Genomic DNA, 20,452 nt, shown 5'->3' with positions numbered 1-20,452 from the left:
ACCTAGTTACGGCCCTGGAAATGGCCCCGGGAAAAAAATGGGAAGATGGCCAAACAGAGTTGTGCTAGAGGCCCAAGATCATTTCCTGACAACAGATTTTCTTTGCACTTAAAGCTGGTCTACGACCCGGATAGCCCAGGCTAGCCTGATCTTGCCAGATCTCAGATGCTAAGCAGGGTTAGCAATAGCTACTCTTTGGATAAAAGACCACAAAGAGTACCAGGGCTAGGACTCAGAGGCTGGCAATGGCAAACCACCTCTGAATGTCTTCTGCCTTGAAATCTCTACGGGATCACTGTAAGTCAACTGTGATTTGACAGTAACAACAACAAAAATGGTATTACATGCAGCATGGGACATACAGTCCCTGTGAAAAATGTCCCGCCTACTCCTAGAGCATTTTCTAGCAAAACTCCCTCAGTTACTTGAGCCATTGAGTACTGAATTTCGCTACTCAAAACTCAGAGAAATACATATGCAATGGTACAGTGTGCCATTATATTCATAGCATTCTACTGTGTGATACCTTTGGGGAACGAGATCTTGGGGGACCAGCATCTGTGGGCCAAAGATCATGCTGAGGTTAGCTCTTAGAAACAATGTAGGCAGCTCTGTTGGAGCTGGCAGTGCCTTTGCCCCAAGTAACAGCACTGAATTTCCATCTTTGACGTAGCGATGGCAAGACCTTCTCTTGCAGGATCCGGTGCACATTTTTGCTCTTGTGAGGAAATGGTGTGTGTGTGTGTGTGCGTGGGAGGGAGGCACTTTTTCTTGGCACATTGAAAAATCCTGTTTTTGGTTTAAAAAAAATGGCAGTCAGTATAGATTTCCTGATCACAAAGAGAAATGGAAATGTGCCTTTCGTGGGTAACAGAACATTTACAGAATATCCATCTAATGGATTGCATTATGCTAGATACCATGAATCAGATTTTCCTTTAAAAAAAACAACTGAAGAGCACTATCCCCCTCCCAGCATCAACCTGATCACCAGCCAGATATTTAAGGCTGGATAGTACAGTGCTAAACTAAATGTTACAGCAGGTACTCAACTGTCCCCCCCCCAAAAAAAAAAATTGACATTGGTTTGTCCTCTTTTTCTCAGAAGATCTCACCTGCATTCAGACAACATGCTCAACTAAGACCTGGTTAAACTGCAGTTTGTGCATTGGTAGCTGTCTCTGCCTCTCTACACTTTCCCCTCCTCCTTGATCTTGGCCACGTAAGTGCAGAATGGGTAATAAAGCCACCTTTGCACTTGCTCTCCTGTGACCCAGCAACTCCCTCCCTCAATAGCTACACTATTGAGGCTCAGCCTGGTAAATTAACCGAAAGCCCTTGAAAGAGCTGAAAAGGAGAGAAGGAAGCATGAAACACAACTCTGCCATTTTGAAGGCAAAGCTTAGCAACGCCATGTCCTTGGATAGGCTGTGGGAAGAATATTTACGCTGATGCTTCACCTGCAGCCGCCCCATATTCCCCCCTGATCAAAACAGGTTCTTATTTGATGTGGTTCAAATGCAAAAAACCCTGGGAGTCCCACAGTTAGTGCTTAGACTGAGCACAATATTGAGCAGATGATCCCTTTCCATGCTGGGGAATGCTCTTCTCCCTTTGGGAGATACTCCTCCCCCTGGCAGAAGCGGCCAGGATTTTATCTGCCACAGTTGATTGTGATGTCTGAATGCACCCCAAAACATGGAACATTCATTCTTGGTACTGTGAGGCTTCCTAATTCTGCTATTGCAGGGGCTTGAAAGCTCAGTGAGATCATTTCGCTGGACATTTTGGGGGAGGTGAGGAGAAAGAGACACAGGACTGCTGGTTGAGTGGCATCCCTGTGTCTGCTCTAACCTCTCGCTCTGGCCTGCACCTCTGCTTATCATGCAATGGACACTACGAGCAGAAAACGATTTCTACCTTGCCAAATATTGGCCTTTGACCCAGATTTTGGGGATCATTTCTTGGCTGGAGCAGAAAGCGTGTTTTCCGTAAACTGTCTCTCTAGAGGGGAGAAAAACAAAAAAACCCAACTATTTTAGCATAGATCCACTGGACTATTTTTGAGGATGATGGATGGCAGGTGAGAAAGATGTGCTGCATGGACTGAAATCATTACATTTGCAGAAACGCTCCAGCGGATCAGACCCCCAGTCCTGGATACCTAAGGGCGTATCGGTCTGTGCTGCAGGTTTTGACAGTGATGTCAACAGCAAGCAAGATTGCCCTGCCGGTATTAGAGACCTTGGTCTCAGGGCTCTGCTTCTCCTCTTTTAAGCACACCCAGCTCTACCACACATGAAGTAATACATAATACGTGCAAGTACTTGTGACCATGCACAGAGTGCGTTTTGCTCACATTCTGAAAATTAAGGAGTAGGGCTTCCTTCTGGAAGGAACGCCCTGACTTGATAATCTTCTCAATCTAACAGTGTATCTGAAACGTTCACTGCTGACAGTTGAAGATGGCATCCCTCTACCAGATTTAATCTTTATGCCATTATTTCAGTCCTGACTGCGCTTGACAATTTTCGCCATTTGACTTTAAATGAGAGATGTTTACAGTCAGAAGTGGCAACTGCTTATTGGAATCAATCTTTATCTCCTAGCATATGTGAGTTAGACTGGAGCTGTTCAGTTTCTACTTGCTTGCTTGACTTCCTTTTCTGTATTCTCTGTGCTTATGTCATCCGGGGGCATTTCTGTGAGAAGATCTTTGCCATGAGTCCCACTGAAATGAATGAGTGCTACCCATGAGCACTGCTGTTCATTTCAGTGGGACTCGCAGAGCAGATCTTCCTGCTGGATTGGATCCTCTACATTCCCAAGATGAAATGGGGGGTGGGCATACAAATCAGATGGGTGGTGGGCAGCTTTTTCATCGTACCTACCACCGGCCAAGTCACATTGGCATTTACTTATCTCTATCCCATTCGTCTCCCCAGTTGGGACTCAAAGTGGCTTCAGAGCATGGTTCTCCCCTCCTCCAATTCCCCACAACAACATCTCTATGAGGTAGACCAAGGCTGAGAGTTTGTGATGGGCCCAGGGTGACCCAATGAGCTTCCCTGGCAAAAGTGGAGATTTGAATCTGGATCGTCCAGGGTCCTAGTCCCCCACTCTATCCTCTACACCACACCGGCTCTCAAGTTCAAAATATAGGACAGAATCACTCTGGTGGGCCCTACAAGAGCTGTTCATATAATCTCTGTTCCATGGGATTGCTTTGCTTCTAATCCTCTGAACGAAGGCGTAAGCGACAGCAGAGACCTGGAAAGAGAGGCAGAAGTATTCACCTGATTCTTATAAGCAGGACTAGAGACCCTCCCATCGCTGTCCAGACATGCCACTAGCTTCGCAGACTATGTGACATTTATACTGCTGATGGGCTAGGCCATGAGTATGTACTGCTGATTGGCTGGACCATGAGCAGATGACGTACAGCTGATTGGCTAGGCCATGGGCAGATTATTACAACAGAGAGAGAGACATGGCATGATATGCAGTTAGGATTCCAGTCTGGAAACTCGACAGTCAACACGTAACTAATACAATATATAGAACAGAAGATTTCATGAGCAGCTGAACAGAAGTTTCCAAGTGCTTGGCTGATCGTCAGTCGTTGGCAACTCCACACAGGCACGCACGCCTGACAAAGAAACAACAAAAAAAGGAATGTCCTGAAAAATCAAAAGTGGCAGGAAAGCTTGCTTGAACAGGGGCTTTATTTTGAAGTGACATGGGGCCAAAGTAGTGAGGAAGGGGTGGGCACTGATGTAAGGCAAGTCGGTGGAGTGGTTTCCTACACCATCCCACTCTGCATGTGTATGTGAAAGGAAAAGGGCTGGTAGAGAATAGGGGGTTGTCCATGGGCAATATAATAATTGCTGAAATTCCTGTCGCTGATGTATGGAGCAGGCTGATAGTAGCATGTTACATTTGCCGCATTGGGGATGATATTCTGCTCTCCGAGCACTTTGAGGCCCAGGATTGTAATCATGTTGAGCGTCTGCCTTCGCTCTTGCCCCATGAGGCAAACCGTGCTCTCGTTTACTACCCCACGAAGTGTCATCAGGTAGTCGTATTTGCTTTTCTCTTCCCCAATGAAATGGTTGCGCAGGTAGGACTCGATCTTCCTCTGTTGCTCTGCCACATCTGGGAAATCGATGAAGAATCTCGAACACATATACCGTTCCAACGATTTAATCTCCACCTCATCTGCCGGTTTAAAATCCCGCACCAGAAGATTGCTGTATTTCAAAAGGCCTCCTCCACGGATTTCTTCAGGGTTCCTGGTAGCAATCAGTTTGTATTTCAGGTGGTTCATGGCCTCCTTGAAGTCTCCGTACATGCTCTCTGCGATAACGGACAGAGAAGAGTCTTCTGACAGCTTGTTGTCTGCCCCGCTATAAAAATCCAACACGGAGTCTAGGATAATCTGAAAGGAATCGACACTGAACTCAAACTGCCGCCTGAGGGAATTTACAAACTTGAGTTCGACATTCTTGCCACTGTTGTTGGACAAGGAGATGAGGCTCCAGCGATCATGATCTGTGGACACTTTGACCATCTTCTGCACGTAGGCATCCTTCATAGTCTGTGCTGTGATTTTTTCCTTGTTGACACATTTTGGCAAGAAGTCCAAGAGGCAATTCAGGACAGCCTCCTTAACAACCTGAAATTCTTGCTCACCTGGAAGTTCAACCCCAAAAATGATGTCCAGGTCTTTGTAGCTGGTACCATTCTGCTTTGCGAGGATGTGACTTGCCGTGGAGCCGTTCAGGCGGATGTCTCGGATGATGATTTGCTTCTTGGTCAGCTGCTCCTTGACAACGCGAATGATGTCCTTTGGCTTTACCTCCAACGTTGGGAAGTTCCCTCTTCCATGAATGGGTATCACCTCAGTGAGCACTTGATCCAATATTTTAATCTGTTCCCAGGTGAGACAACTGAATCTGTGATCTAAATCCTCAGTCATCATGAAATCAGGTGGTAAACTAAAAAAGAGAAACACAACAGGGAAAAAGTCAGAGAGTTCTCAAAACCATTAAAATACTCTTGGATTGTATGATAAATGATCCAGATACTCAGGCCTAGTGCTAGGGGTTCTGGCGTCCCAGGCAGAACCCCGCCTCCCCCAAGGACTCTACCAGAAGTTACATCATCAGACTGTGCATGCTTCATGAGGACGCTCAGCCCGCCCCTCTCCCACTTCAAAGGGAGCCAGGAAGAGACCACCTCCTTCTTTCTTGAGAAGAATGATGGATGCATCCTCTTCTTGGCTCCCTCTGAAGTGGGAGAGGGCTGGGCAAGGGGCGGGCTGAGCCGCATGTTCTTTCTTTAAGAACACGCAACTCAACCTACCTCTCCTCTTGCCTGGCCCTCTCCGACTTCAGAGGGAGCCAAGAAGAGGCTGCCTCCTTCTTTCTTTGCAAGAAAGAAGGAGGCAGTCTCTTCCCAGCTCCCTTTGAAGCAGGAGAGGGGTGTTCAAGGGGTGGGGCAGGTCAAGCCATGCATTCTTTCTTCAAGAACGTGCAGTCCTCTCCTGCTTCAGAGGGATCTGGGCAGGCACCACAGGGGTCGGTGTGAGCAGGGATGAAGAGAGGGCTCCTGCCGCACCCCTGTGTCAAGGTGACGCCTTAGTCAGCCACCTACCTTGCCAACTCCCACGCGCCAGCCCTGCAGATACTATTGATGACCATATTTGGAGTTAGGAAGACATTTCACTTTGCTCTTTTGGATGGAGGCAAACAACTTCTGAATGTCGCTTGCCTTGAAAACCCTATAGGATTGCCACAAGTCAACAATGACCTGAGAGTACTTTCCATCACCACTTCTTGGGCAATTAATAAATGACAACTTTAGCTCTTACTAACAACACTTGGTATTTATCTGGTGCTTCTGAGTGCTCAGCACATGTCACATACATTATCACTGCAATGCTTACAGCAAGGAAGGTAGGCCAGCATTCCTGTTTCAGGGGGAGGGCTGAGGACAAGAGAGAGTGCAAGGATTCAAACTTGTCTTCGTCAAACACTCTGACCACTGCACCATCTCAGCTGAGGCAGAGCACTATAGACCAGTAACAACACTCACTGCTCTGTTGCTTCGGTCTCTTTAATTGGAGATTGAATTTAAGATCTTCTACCAAGCCAAGACACTGAGACAGCCATCAACCCATGGTCTTCAGAAAAGCCATCAACTGTAGAACACTTCAGAAGAATGCAAATCCTATTCCAGCTAGGTTTTATCCTATTTGCAAAGCCAGCGCATCCATGAGGTGACCTTAGGCAGTCACCTACAGGTGAGGCACTGAATTGGGTGCTCCCCTCCCGGGCAACAGGTGGAGTGAGCAAGCAAGGAAGGGCAAGTCCCTGCCCTTTTCACTTGCAAATGAAGTCCCTGCCAATCAGCTGATATTTCATGAAGAAGGGAGGGGGGGAGATCCTGCCAGGAAAATCTGCCATTTTTCCTGCTCAGCGATGGGCAGACAGCTGATCTGATCTGAACTAAATGATATAACATTTCTGAGAATTCTTAAAACCCACACACCTTCCCTTCCTTGAATTATGGTACAGAATTAAAAGGATTGTTGTTCCAGTGCATATCCTTATTCTGTAAACAAGAGATCAGCGGTGAGGATCACATTTCCAAGACCTTTAGATGACTGGTAGCCTTGAAATTTACCCATCCGGTAAGTTTCTGAGTAGAACAGTAAGGCCATAAGAACATAAGAGAAGCCATGTTGGATCAGGCCAATCACCCATCCAGTCCCAACACTCTGTGTAACACAGTGGCCAAAAAAACCAAGTGCCATCAAGAGGTCCACCAGTGGGGCTAGAAGCCCTTCCACTGTGCCCCTGTAGAGGCCGTGTTCCCAAAGGATGAATCAGTGTGTCCAAGTAGGACACTGCAAAGAGTAGCACAGAGGACACCAAAAGAATGGTACACGTTTGTCATAAACCCCAAGACAGAAACTTCGGCTGTACAACAGCAAGTGATGAGTATGTTTTTGCATACCCGCAATTTTAGAATTGTTTGGCAAGGCTTGCAAGACAGTATTATTCCAGTTGGCTTTTAACTGAATGACGACCACCGCCACGATATTAGATCCAATTGAATGTCCAAGAACACCGAATGCCATCCTAAATCATACGGAATTAGCACCAAATTGTTTAAACCGCTTTAAACTGTTTATTTTAATGTTTAATTGAACTGTTTTTGTTATTATTCTATGACGTTTGTGAGCCACCCTGAGCCTGCTTCGGTGGGGAGGGCAGGATATAAATCAACTAAACTAAACTAACTAAACTAAACTTCTTCAAAACTACCTTTGGCAATCACTTAGTTCAAAATATGGGTGTTAATAGTTTGGAGAAGCTCTCCTCGCCCCTTTTTAGCTGGGGCTGTGACTCAGCGGGAGAGCATCTGCTCGCGTGCAGGTCTTGGGTTCTATCCCCGGCATCTCCAGTTGAAAAGACCAGGTAGGAGGTGATGCAAAAGACCACTGCCTGAGATGCTGAAGAACTGCTACCAGTCTGAGTAGGAAGTCCTGATGGACCAATTGTCTGATTCAGTATAAGGATGCTGCAGACTCAAGAAAAGCAGCAAGAGCCAGCAGCGTCAAGTTTCACATGCTGCCAAGGGAAGGTGTGGAAAGCACTGTTTTCATGGAAGTTCATTACTAGAAAAAATAGATCATATCCAGCATTCAAACTCAGACAATGACATCTCGAAATTCACAGAGAAATGGTTTCCTTTTTTGAGTTCATTACAGCAAATTATATTCAGCCACACAAACCAGAATATCTTGATCTTCTCTACTTGTAAGTTTTTAATATTTTTCTTCAGTTTTTTTTTTCTTTTCCTTTTACTAGTACTTTTTATTTCTCTCTTTTTCTGCCTTCCTTTTCTTTTACGGTGTTAGTCGTGGATCACACCTAATAGCAATTACTCGATAGTAATTTTTGGAATAATCTGTAATAGTTTGCATAAAAATTATTTAGGCAGTTAAGAATTCTTAGCAATGCTTACTTAATAGCTTAATGATAATATGGGTTCAATTAGCTTGATTGTATTTTGATGCAGGAATTATTGCCTTAACTTTAATCTTGCTTTCATCTTGATCTCTCTCCTTGGATAGAAAATGGTCTACATATCTAGACACATCTATATAATTTAAAATTCTCACTAGATGTTTTATTGTATGTATGTAAGTATTTATGCTTGTTTATAACCTGATTCCATAAGGTAAATTGTATATGAGTATTAATATTGATATTAACTTGTATATTTTCAAAATTCAATAAAAGACATAAATGAGAGATGACATTAAGTGTTCCAGTGGTATAATTTTAAGGACGTGAGCTACAAATATAATTAAGTGAAATTACATGACTGTGGAATGAGGGGTAATCATGGCAATTAAATATACTGCCCCCAAATGACATTTCAGCATTTTTTTAATTTCTTAAAAAGATAATTCAGACATAAATCCTTTAACCACAGATCTTCAAGCATCTTGCCCACAGACATGTTGGTAATTGTCTGATGATGAAGAAGAAGATATTGGATTTATATCCCGCCCTCCACTCCGAAGAGTCTCAGAGCGGCTCACAATCTCCTTTCCCTTCCTCCCCCACAACAGACACCCTGTGAGGTGGGTGGGGCTGGAGAGGGCTCTCACAGCAGCTGCCCTTTCAAGGACAACCTCTGCCAGGGCTATGGCTGACCCAAGGCCATGCTAGCAGGTGCAAGTGGAGGAGTGGGGAATCAAACCCGGTTCTCCCAGATAAGAGTCCGTACACTTAACCACTACACCAAACTGGCTCTCCTGATGAAATCTAGTGCAGAAGACCCCAGGTTCAATCCCTGGTATCTCTAGTGAAAAGCACAGGGCAGCAGGTGATGTGAAAGACTATTGGGATATGTGGTTAATATAGCAGAGTTCTGCTCAGTCGTAGCAACGTGATACTGAGTACAGTAAATAAATCTCCCAAGAGATATATTGCAGAAAAGGGTAAACTGACATTTATTCAAGTAGATCCAGCTCACATTCAGGGTGCAGTCATAAGAAGAGAAAGAAGCCTATCGCAGGGCTGTTTTTGTGTCAGGAACTCCTTTACATATTAGGCCACACATCCCTGATGTAGCCAGTCCTCCTGGAGCTTACAGTAGGCCCTGCATTAAGAGCCCTGTAAGCTCTTGGAGGACAAGCTACATCAGGGGGTGCATGGCCTAATATGCAAAGGAGTTCCTGCTACAAAAAAAAGCCCCGGTCTAATCTAAAGAGGACTTTCCCTATTACAAATGGCCAGCTAGTCTGGCATCATGTGTGTGAGAGTATGAGGTCATTGTATCCACAAGAGAGCCCTGCAGAGATATGTGTCTCCGCAGAAGGCCATGTAAGGATTGTGAGAGGACAAAGGAAGAGAGAGGAGGGGCCAGAGGGCAGCTCCCAGGTGAAGACAAAGAGAGGCATTCCATTCAAGGAGAGAATACCTCTGCACCCTGAGAGTGATGCAATGCCCCCCCCCACCCCACAATGTCCAGGCATGTTGAGTTGCCCATTTCAACAAACACTTACACCTGAGATTCTAGAGAGCTGCTGCCAGTCTGAGTAGACATCGGTGACCAAGATAGACCAGTTGCCTGGTTCAACAGAAAGCAGCTTCACGTATTCATGTCAAAGGCTGATGAGGCAAGGAGAAAACTAAAGAAACAAGGCAGCAGGACACATACAGGGAAAGTGTTTGCCGTGCTATTCTGGCATCATTGAAACCATTTCCTTGTAATCTCGACTGTCTTTCCCAGATTCTTCCCGGCTCCCTCCTCCCTTGACACCTGTGTGCTGAGTTCAGGTTTTGTTTCTGAAATCCAGCCTTCTGCCTGGCAGAAAAGGAAGACGAGGAAGAGACAGATATTACAGAGAGACACCCGCCCAAAACAAGGATGTGGCTGCCATGGAAACCAGATAGAATGGAGTGAGACATGAAGCGAGAGAGAACTAGAGAGAGGGGGGGGGGGAGAGGGAGGGAGAGGGAGAGGGAGGGGGAGAGAGAGAGAGAGAAAGAGATAACAATATCTGGGCTCGTAAGTCAGATGATGCAGCAGCATCTGACTGATTCAAGTGGCTGGCTTGCACAAACATTGGTTTTGTGCTGACTGAAACGAAGGCCTCCTCGGAACACTTTATTCCACACAAATGAGCATCATAGAGAGGAGGAAAGTGGCTGACCCCTGCGAGGAGGATGAGAACTTCCAAACCACATCAGCCAGCTGGCCAGACAAGGGAAGGGGCTCTGCGTATTCAGGGGGTTTCTTGGGATGCAGACAAAATATGTCTTCATAAATTAATCCAAAGAGAAAAGGCTTCCTCCCCCCCTTCACATGGCTTTATGTGGGGGGGAAATATGCTCCAATAAGCATGAAATATTGAGAGCATCAGTTAAAGGGAGGGGGGAATTAACCTCTAAGAATTTCCTTGCAGGGCTGTCAGAACTGGGGGAGCACGGGAGTCCTTCTAACCTCCTCAGGGAAGCTGTTCCAGAGGGCAGGTGCCATGGTTCAAAAAGACTAGGTTTGGGTGATGGCTGATCGAATGCTTGGGTGTGGCCCAGAACAAACTAGACAGAGTATTCAGAAGCTCTCCGCTGGCACACAAATTTGTTTTAGGCAGGGCTTTTTTTTTTGCATATTAGGCCACACCCCTTGATGGCACCATTTTTCGCACAGGGCTTTTTGTAGAAAAACTCAGCAGGAACTCATTTGCATATTAGGCCACACCCCCTGATGGCACCATTGTTCCACACAGGGTGTTTTTTTAAGAAGACACTCAGCAGGAACTCATTTGTATATTAGGCCACACCCCCTGATGGAGCCAGTTTCACACAGGGCTTTTTGCAGAAAAAGTTCAGCGGGAATTCATTTGCATATTAGGCCACACCCCTGATGGTATCATTGCTTCACGCAGGGTTTTCCGTAGAAAAGGCCCAGCAGGAACTCATTTGCATATTAGGCCATGCCCCCTGATGGCACCATTGTTTTGCACAAGGCTTTTTTGTAGAAAAAGCTCAGCATGAGCTCATTTGCATATTAGGCCATACCCCCTGACACCAAGCCAGCCGGAACTGTTCCTGTGCCAGAAAAAGCCCTGGTTTTAGGAATCATAGAACCACAGTGTTGGAAGGGGCCATCTAATCCAAACCCCTGCTCAGTGCAGGATCAGCCATCCCGGACATGTGTTCGTTCAGCCGTTGCTCCCAGACTGCCAGTGAGAGACAGTATAACCCATAACAATGGCACACATTTTCTGATTGGCGTTATTGCCTCTGCTCACAATGAGTCTCCAGATTTTGATTACAGTGACTGAGCTCTCTGTTAAAGGAGTCACCCTGCATGCAATGGCATGGCTTAGGTCTGCTTTGGACCCATAGGATCCATGCACTGGTAAAGCCCAGCAAACTTCTACTGGAACAAAGGGAGAGTCCCGCTGGTGTAAGCAGCTACAACTTTGGGGGGAGGGGAGAGGAGAAAACCTGGCAGAGGCATCTGACCATGGCGCATATGCAGAGAGGGTCCCCTGTCACTATCAAAGGCTCAGTTGAGGATTAAAGACCAATACATTTGCTGCTTGAAACGGGACCTCCTGCTATGTCCAGACTGCATACCATGCGACCCAGCACTGTCCAGAAGCATGTAGTGAAGTGCAAAAAAGGAGCACTCTAGGAACCTCGTAGAAGCCCAAATCAGCTCTCCACGGGAGAGGCTGCAGCAAACTACCCATCTGGAATAGCATCAAAATTTTGGATTGGCCATCAGCCCTGCCTCTCATCCTAGCGCAGGGGTGGTTAAACTTGCTTAATGTAAGAGCCACACAGAATAAGCATCAGATGTTTGAGAGCTGAAAGACAGGAATGTCAGATGTCTGAGAGTGCAAGGAAGGAAGGAAGGAAGATGGGGAAGGGAAGAGAGACGGAGAGGTGGAAAGAAAGCAACTTTAAATGCATTCTCCAAGTTGGTAGCTGGCTAGGCTTGGAGAAGTGATTTAAAGAGACAAATGCCTTCTCCAAGTTGACCAATGAGGCGGTGGGAGCTTTGAGAGCCACACAATATGTGTGAAAGAGCCACATGTGACTCCTGATCAGCAGTTTGGCCACCCCTGGCCTAGAGCAAATCAAGCCCGAACTCTCCCTAGAAGCTCAAATGATTAAACTGAAGCTTTGGTTACATTATGAGAAGACCAGAGCCACTGGGAAAGGCGCTCATGCTAGGAGAAGGTTACAAGAAAAGAGGAGGACCCAACAGGAGATGGGTTGACTCAGTGAAGGAAGCCACAGTGGCCCTCAGTTCACAAGGCCTGAGCAAGGATCTTAATCACAGGGCATTTGGGAAGACGTTCATTCATAGGGTCGCCATAAGCTGGAAGTGACCTGCTAGCACTTCACACACACACAATATTAAAATATTGATCCTCTGGCTTTCCCATGAGCCAGGGAAGCTCAAGGTGGTATACAAAGGACTGCTCAGCGGGCAACAATCAATCAGTCAGTCAATCAATCAATAAAATGAAAACTTGAAAAAGTACAGATTGAACAAGAAACATCTTGCACCTCCTGTTCATACAGGATTGCTTCTTCCAGGTGGGGCCTGGAGATCTCCGGCTGATCTCCAACTGACAGACACCAGTTCCCCTGGAGAAAATGGCTGCTGTGGGTGGGAGACTGTAGGGCATTATCCCAAGCCAACATCCCTCCCCTCCCCACAGTGTGTATATCAGGGGTGTCGAACATGCAGCACGGGGGCCGAATAAGGCCCCTGGAGGGCTCCTATCAGACCCCCGAGCAACTGGCCATCATCTGCTTCCTTCTCCCCCTCTCTTGCATCACAGCTTGCTTTGCAAGGCTTGCGCAATCGCACAGAGCTAAAGAGCAAAATCTCTATATTCTCCATTGGCTGAGGCTCCTCCCTTGGGGAGGAAGGGGGGTGGAGAGAGCTTGCTTTGCCTGGCTCTCTCAATTGCACAACAGAGCTACTGAGCCGAGCCTCTCCTCCTTCTATTGGCTGAGGCTCCTCTCCCTCCTGGTCCCTTAGGGAAGGAAGGGACTAGCCAGAGCTTCCTTTGCCTAGTTCCCTTGATCCCATGGGAGAGATACAAACACTTTTAAGACCAGTGAGCACTAATGTTTTAAGCATCAAAAAAACCCAAATCTTTAATTGTGTTTTTCTGTGTCCTTTGTAATGTTTATATCTCTAATCTGAAATAGGTACGGACATGGCCTGGCCAGACATTGTCCAGTCCAACGAGGTCTCATTTATGGCAGATCTGGCCCTCATAACAAGTTAGTTTGACACCCTTGGTCTATATGATAGTAGAAAGTGCCATCAAGTCGCCGCTGACTTGTGGCATCCCTGTAGGGTTTTCAAGGCAAGAGACAAACAGAGGTGGTTTTGCCATTGCCTGCCTCTGCAGAGCAACCCTGGACTCCCTTGGTCTTCCATCCAAACACTACAAAGATCAACCATGCTTCGTTTCCAAGATATGACAAGATCAGGCTAGCCTGGGCCATCTAGGGTAGTGCAGCTCACTAATATAAACATTGGGGAGGGACGGTGGCTCAGTGGTAGAGCATCTGCTTGGGAAGCAGAAGGTACCAGGTTCAATCCCTGGCATCTCCAAAAAAGGGTCCAGGCAAATATGTGTGAAAATCCTCAGTTTGAGACCCTGGAGAGCCACTGCCAGTCTGAGAAGACAATACTGACTTTGATGAACCAAAGGTCTGATTCAGGATAAGGCGATTGTGAGTCGCTCTGAGACTCTTTGGAGTGGAGGGCGGGATATAAATCCAATATCTATCTTCCAATATGTTCATTGGGAATAAAGGCCAAAGTAGCTGAAAGAGTGACCACGGTATTTCCTGTTGAACCTTCCACATAGTCCCTCGTCTGTACTATGTAAGACTCACATGGCAAAGGAAAATAAAAGCGGCTTGAAATGGTGCACAAAAAGGAAGAGAACTCAATCCCTTTCGACCTTGGACTTTATCTGGTTCCATTAAAGCAATGTCAACATACAGACTGTAGGTTGTTCGCAGGCTCTGCTCTCGCCAGATAACGCATGGGTGGCTGCCGCAAGCTTCCCAGACTGTTTCTCTCGCAAAACACATGGTAACTGAAAGCCATATGCCACTCACCTGCTCTGACAGCAAGGGAACAGCGTACGATGAGTGCTGTGTTTGAAAACATGCAATATCGATTTCCTCCGACTGTGAAGTTGTAAGCCGAAACAGAAGACTGAGAAATCAGTTGGAGCCCTATCCTAACTGGGTGGGAAGGCACCCATAACTAGCAAGCTGGGTCTCCAAACTCTAAACCATGTGCTTTAAGCAGAGCACGATAGCCTCCAAACGTAACAACATGCAATATAAATATTTTGCATTAGGCTGTGCTTGAAGTATTTGGTTTCCTCGGTAATGATATTGTCAGGATCTCAAGGGAGATTAAAAATGACCTGTATCAATAGAGAGATATCAAAATGTCCCATATCAATGGATTGTTGGGCTGTCTGAATCCTATGGATGTTGCTACATGTTTTGCTGAAGAACACCAATGGAGTGGAATCTTGATTACAGATAACAGAGAGGCTTGACATATGCTGTACCAAGGGGTGTTGAACATGCAGTTTGGGGGCCGAAGCAGGCTCCCAGAGGGCTCCTATCAGGCCCCCAAGCAACTGGCTGTCATCTTTCTTCTCCCTATATCTTGCTTCCTCCTACATAACAACTTGCTTTGCAAGGCTTGCTCAATTGCACAGCAGAGCTACTGAGCCAAGCCTTTCTTTCTTCTATTAGCTGAGGCTCCTCCCCCCCAGTCCACTGGGGAAGGAAGGAAAGACCCAGAACTTCCTTCGCCCAGTTCCCTGGATCCCATAGGAGAAATACAAAGAAAGCATCTTTAAGACCAATGAGTGCTAACATATTAAGCATGCTTTAAGTTTCATATATATATGTGTGTGTGTGTGTGTGTGTGTGTTTGTCTGTGTTCTTTATAAAATTTATATCTCTGCTACCTAGTCTTAAATAGGTAAACACATGGCCCGGCCCGACATGGCCTGGCCCGACAAGGTATCATTTATGTCAGATCCGGCCCTCATAACAAATGAGTTCGACACCCCTGTATACTCTGCATGAGGAGTCTTTAAAATTGCATTGGGAATGGACTTTAGGATAGTTCCTTACAACTGCAGTGAGGTACTTAGTAACATTGTGGAGGGAAGCCCATGGGGCTGCCTTTGCCGCCTCCCCGCCTTGCTAGTAGTACTAGTATCGGGTGACATCCGTGCATCACATGACATTCCCACCCACCCCCAGAACACCCCAATGGCTATGATCAAGGTGGAGAAGGTCTGTTACATTGTTGAATAGGTTGTAGAAGTCTCACTTTTGCGTGCTAGAATGTTGGCGCATGAGAATCAATAACTTATTCAGTTGTACCTGTCAGTCCTAGATGACAGGAACACACAGGAGGCAAAATATGCTTTGTGGGCCCAGGATAGGTTAGACTAATTTCACCTGTTTCTCCCCCTTTCCATTCTGATGAGGAGTTTTGTGAAGCTCAAAACCTTGCACCCTCTTATCTGCCCTAAGTTGGGCCACATAGATATTTCCTCCGAGGTGCTTTGCGTTTCCTATCGCAGGCTCCTTGACTCCTCAAGCAGAACTTCTTTGGAGATCCGAACAGAGACAAATGTACTCACTTTGGTGGGAATCTTGCCAAGTGTGCACTTCTGAAGCTCTAACGCGATGACTCACTGGATCCTTCGGCAAAAATGAGAATCGTCATCTTGTCACCCGATGAAAACATGAACCACCTGGGGAAATGCTGTGGGCTGAAAAAGAAACAGGAAGGATTTTTTTCCCCCCTAGACATGAATACCAGGGTAGTCACCTGCTATAAATCATGCATTAGCTCTTGCTAACCCTGCAGTCATGACAATGTCCTTTAAAGTCTGAACAGCAAGGCAAGCTCTGAGATTTTGGAACTAGAACTGTGCCTAGAAAGAATCGGAGCACCCCATCACACCATAATCCGACGGCTTTCCAGCTTCCTGCTTGTTTTTTGCATTAGAGTGGGGGAAGGCCATAACCAGGGCTGGCCTAGACTATCTGGCACCCGAGGCAAGGCTAACTTTTTTTTTGGGGGGGGGGAGGGGGCCCACATTGATAACCGATTTTCAAAAAACAGATGAATTGTGGGGAAAATGAAAAGGCCAAAACTTGAAATTGCTCCCAGATAGCCCAGATCACTGAATCACGTGGGGGGTGCCCAATTCTGCGCACCAAGAAGGCTGGCGCCCTAGGCAATCACCTAGTTTGTCTAGCGACAGGGCCAGCCCTGGCCGTAACTTAGCCAAGCACTGAAAGTCCAAGGTGTGCTCTCTTAACTAGGGATAGACACAGACCTCATCACGAACCTAAATTCATCACGAAAAATCACCCTGTTCGTGGTTAATGAGCCGAGAGTTGTGCGACTGTGTCTGCAACAAACCTCCCATGAACCTCCATGGTTTTCACAGAGGTTCATGTGGTTTATGTCAGTGGTTAAGAACATAAGAGATGCCATGTTGGATCAGGCCAGTGGCCCATCCAGTCCAGCACTGTGCCACACAGTGGCCAAGAAAACCATGTGCCATCAAGAGGTCCACCAGTGGGGCTAGAAGCCCTCCCACTGTGCCCCCCCCAAGCACCAGGAATACAGAGCATCACTGCCCCAGACAGAGAGTTCCAACAATACTCAGTGGCTAATAGCCACTGATGGACCTCTGCTCCATATGCTTATCCATTCCCCTCTTGAAGCTGTCTGTGCTTGTAGCTGCCACCACCTCCTGTGGCAGTGAATTCCACATGTTAATCACCCTTTGGGTGAAGAAGTACTTCCTTTTATCAGTTCTAACCCAATTGCTCAGCAATTTCATTGAATGCCCACGAGTTCTTGTATTGTGAGAAAGGGAGAAAAGTACTTCTTTCTCAACCTTCTCTATCCCATGCATAATCTTGTAAACCTCTGTCATGTCACCCTGCAGTCAACGTTTCTCCATGCAGCAGACACATTGGCACTGATCAAATCAGGGGTGGAATTCTAGCAGGAGCTTCTTTGCATATTAGGCCACACACCTCTGATGTAGCCAATCCTCCAAGAGCTTAACAAGGCTCTTTTTTGTAAGCTCTTGGAAGATTGGCTACATCAGGGGGGTGCAGCCTAATATGCAAAGGAGCTCCTACTAGAATTCCACCCCGGATCAGTTAATCATCAAAGCCACAGAGAGGATGGACTTCTGCAGCCCAGGAAACACCAATAGTGGCCTTCAAAGCTCAACAGGCAGCGCTGGCTGCCAACAAGAGAGTTCCCCTTCTGCTCTATGGGAGCAGAATGGATATATACCCCCAGCTCACACCCAGCTGTTTTTACTTTGTAGCAGGCTGTTAGGAAGGGAGAGAGTTAGAGGCAGAAAGGAAAGGGAACTGGAAGTCATTCCACAGTGTGAAAACAGTGGTGTTGGGGGTGTTTGGTGCTTACTCTGAGGCCAAGCAGAGGGGCTCAGCCAGTGGGTTCCTTGGTTGAGGATCCACAATCCCCCTCAGTGAGACTTTTGAACCCTCAATTTCTTCCTCCACTCATTCATTCATTCATTCATTTAATTTTCTATCCTGCCCTCTCCACAAGCGGACTCAGGGCGGCCAGCAGTTAGTTCAAAACACTTCCAGAATACAACTTAACAGCAATCAAAACAATTAAAATACATAAAATACGTTTCATGGTGCTGCTCAATACTTCAATCGGCAGGATCATAACTTTCTTTCTTCTGACAGTGATCCCACAGTGATCGTAATTCCATATAAGTGGTATCACTCAGTGTAAGGTGGCAGTCCTCTCCCATTTAAGTGTTAAAAGCCTGTCAAAATAACCTGATTTTACAGGCCTTGTGGAATTGGGAGAGATCCCACAGGCCTGGGCCCTTAAGGCCTCCGGGAGGGCGTTCCACATTGCTGGTGCTATCACTGAGAAGGCTCTAGCCGATGTAGAGCACAGTCTGGCCTCCTTTGGTCCAGGGATAGATAATAGATTGTGTGTCCCTTTGGACCTGTGGAATCCTGATTTCTTACCTCTGAGCACCCCCACTGGCTTATCAGGGGCCCATTCTACTGTATCACGAACCTCACAAAATGAACCAATTTGGTAAATGGGAAGGTTTGTGGTGGTTTGTGAGACCGCACGAACCCGGATGGATCTCAGTTTTCCCCAGTTTGCGTCCATCCCTACTCTTAACATTTCTGATGAAAAAGACCTCAGATGACCCAGCTAAATAGCGCCATCCTAAGCAGAGTCATGGCTTTCTGAGGTCACGCGTGTCAATGCCTTTCCCCCTGCGTTTGGAGGGAGATGTCATAGGCTTGTGGAAACCTTTATCCTAACACTGAGTAGCCCCATTGTTTGGATTTCTTGATCCTCCAGAGGGCATTTCACAATGCTATTAGATATACTGCACAAGAGATTCCCTTTTAGCACCTGCCTGAAGGCCACACTAAATATGGCTTGAGAGGTCCACACTTAGGATCTTTCTGTTTTTAATCTAATTTAAATTGTGCCCCCACCGAAGTTGTAGTCGGGTCTGTTTTCCTCCCTCTCCCTCTTTACCAAACTAATTTTAGAAGAAGAAGACTGCAGATTTATACCCCGCCCTTCTCTCTGAATCAGAGACTCAGAGCATCTTACAATCTCCCATATCTTCTCCCCCCCACAACAGACACCCTGTGAGGTGGGTGGGGCTGAGAGGGCACTCACAGCAGCTGCCCTTTCAAGGACAACTCCTGCAATAGCTATGGCTGACCCAAGGCCATTCCAGCAGCTGCAAAAAGAGGAGTGGGGAATCAAACCCGGTTCTCCCGGGTAAGAGTCCGCACACTTAACCACTGGCCCTTACCATTCCGGCCCGATCTATATATGCTTTCCTGGGCTGTTATGAGCCCACCAAAATTCATAGCCAAAAGCCCTAGAACAGCAAAGATGAGCATTCCTTGCCCAGCCCCCCATTGAATGTAGCAGATGCCAAGAGAGTCTCTGAAGAGGAGACAGCATGTCCCTGAAAACCAGACATGGGCCTCTCCGTCAGGGCAGAGTAATTACTTTATAAGGCTCAGATAGCAGCAAAACAGTCTATAGCTCCCCCAAACATTCCCAGCGCAGTTACAAAGATTCACAGAAACATGGAACAGCAATTTTGATGGCAAGGCCCCTTGACACCCTCCACGATTTTCAAAGCTTCTTGCAAACAGAAGTAATCAAGGATCTCCCATCTCAAGTTTAGTTTGACTTGGAGTCTCATAGATTTTTTTTCCCCTTTCCAATATGAAAGGTGCAGAGCAACAAATAACGTTGAGCAAAACAGAAATATTTTAAAAAGGTGACACGTGTAATAGTAGGCTGTCACTCGCATCACAAAAATATCTAGTAGAGCATAAAGCTGTTACACGGAACATTTACAATAAACGGATTGCTATCGAGAAAAATAACAAAGCACACTGCCTAAAACACTCCGCAAACTTAAATAAATAAAACAACAAGGACCAAAAGCGAAGAAATACTTAAATAAGTCGTTGCGTCAAACAAAAAAGAGGATTTAATGGGAACAGTCAGTGAGAGGTTAGTGACGAGAGAAAATCATCCTGTGGGGAAGCAGGAGCATGAAGAGAGGAATCAAAATTCCATTTTAGGAAAGGTTCCCATTTATGTAAGAGAGAAGAAGCAAATAGTGGGATTGGACTATTAATATTAGTGGGATTAGAGTCTCAGAGATGCCTGTGATCAGGGCTTGGTTCAGACATGTACATAAATCCCTTAATGACAGCAGCATCAGGCAGAGAGTTGTATTCAGGGCTTTTTTCTTTAAGCAGGAACTCCTTTGCCTATTAGAACACACCCCTCTGATGTAGCCAGTCCTCCTGGAGCTGACAGTAGGCCCTGGACTAAGAACCCCGTAAGCTCCAGGAGGATTGGCTACATCAGGGCGGCGTGGCCTCATAGACAAAGGAGTTCCTGCTACAAAGAAAAGCCCTGCATTTATGAATGGGCTTCTCATATTAACACAGGTGACACTTCCATATTTCTTTATGTAGGAATGTAAAGGCATGGGTCAATCGGGTACAGGGTTGCCACCTTCCTTTTGGCAATCAGCAGGGGATGGAGAGGGGGGCAGGGGATGTATTTGTATTTCTTTTAAAAGTTATATTTATTTTTTTTAAAAAAAATTGCAAAAGGACCACTGATGAAGCTGAAGGATTGTTTGGGTTAGCAGAGTGCTCAAGGCACATAATGCAGCACTAGGGCTGCCAAACCCTCGAGCCGGGCGGGGGTTCTCGCACCCTGGAAGTTCTCGACCCGTGGGAGGAACCTCCCC

At 46.4% G+C, this 20,452-nt stretch overlaps 1 protein-coding gene across 5 annotated transcripts in view; it reads right to left on the bottom strand.

The window, feature by feature from the left end:
- Window positions 1-3,707: 3,707 nt before the first annotated feature.
- TENT5D (terminal nucleotidyltransferase 5D) overlaps window positions 3,708-20,452 on the bottom strand; it is a 37,467-nt gene continuing 20,722 nt past the window's right edge. For 2 of the 5 annotated variants that reach the window (XM_060249785.1, XM_060249788.1), the window contains exons 2-3: window positions 15,751-15,886; window positions 3,708-4,997 (exon numbers count right to left, since the gene is read on the bottom strand). In XM_060249785.1, the coding sequence (XP_060105768.1) occupies window positions 3,803-4,981 (1,179 nt within the window). In that variant the 5' untranslated portion in view covers window positions 4,982-4,997; window positions 15,751-15,886 and the 3' untranslated portion in view covers window positions 3,708-3,802. The remainder of the gene's footprint in view (window positions 4,998-15,750; window positions 15,887-20,452) is intronic. The other 3 variants (XM_060249784.1, XM_060249787.1, XM_060249786.1) reach the window with 2 other exon arrangements.

Source organism: Heteronotia binoei, chromosome 11 (assembly GCF_032191835.1).
Source record: "Heteronotia binoei isolate CCM8104 ecotype False Entrance Well chromosome 11, APGP_CSIRO_Hbin_v1, whole genome shotgun sequence".
Lineage (NCBI taxonomy): Eukaryota > Metazoa > Chordata > Lepidosauria > Squamata > Gekkonidae > Heteronotia > Heteronotia binoei.
This window is presented reverse-complemented; position numbering and strand designations above follow the sequence as displayed.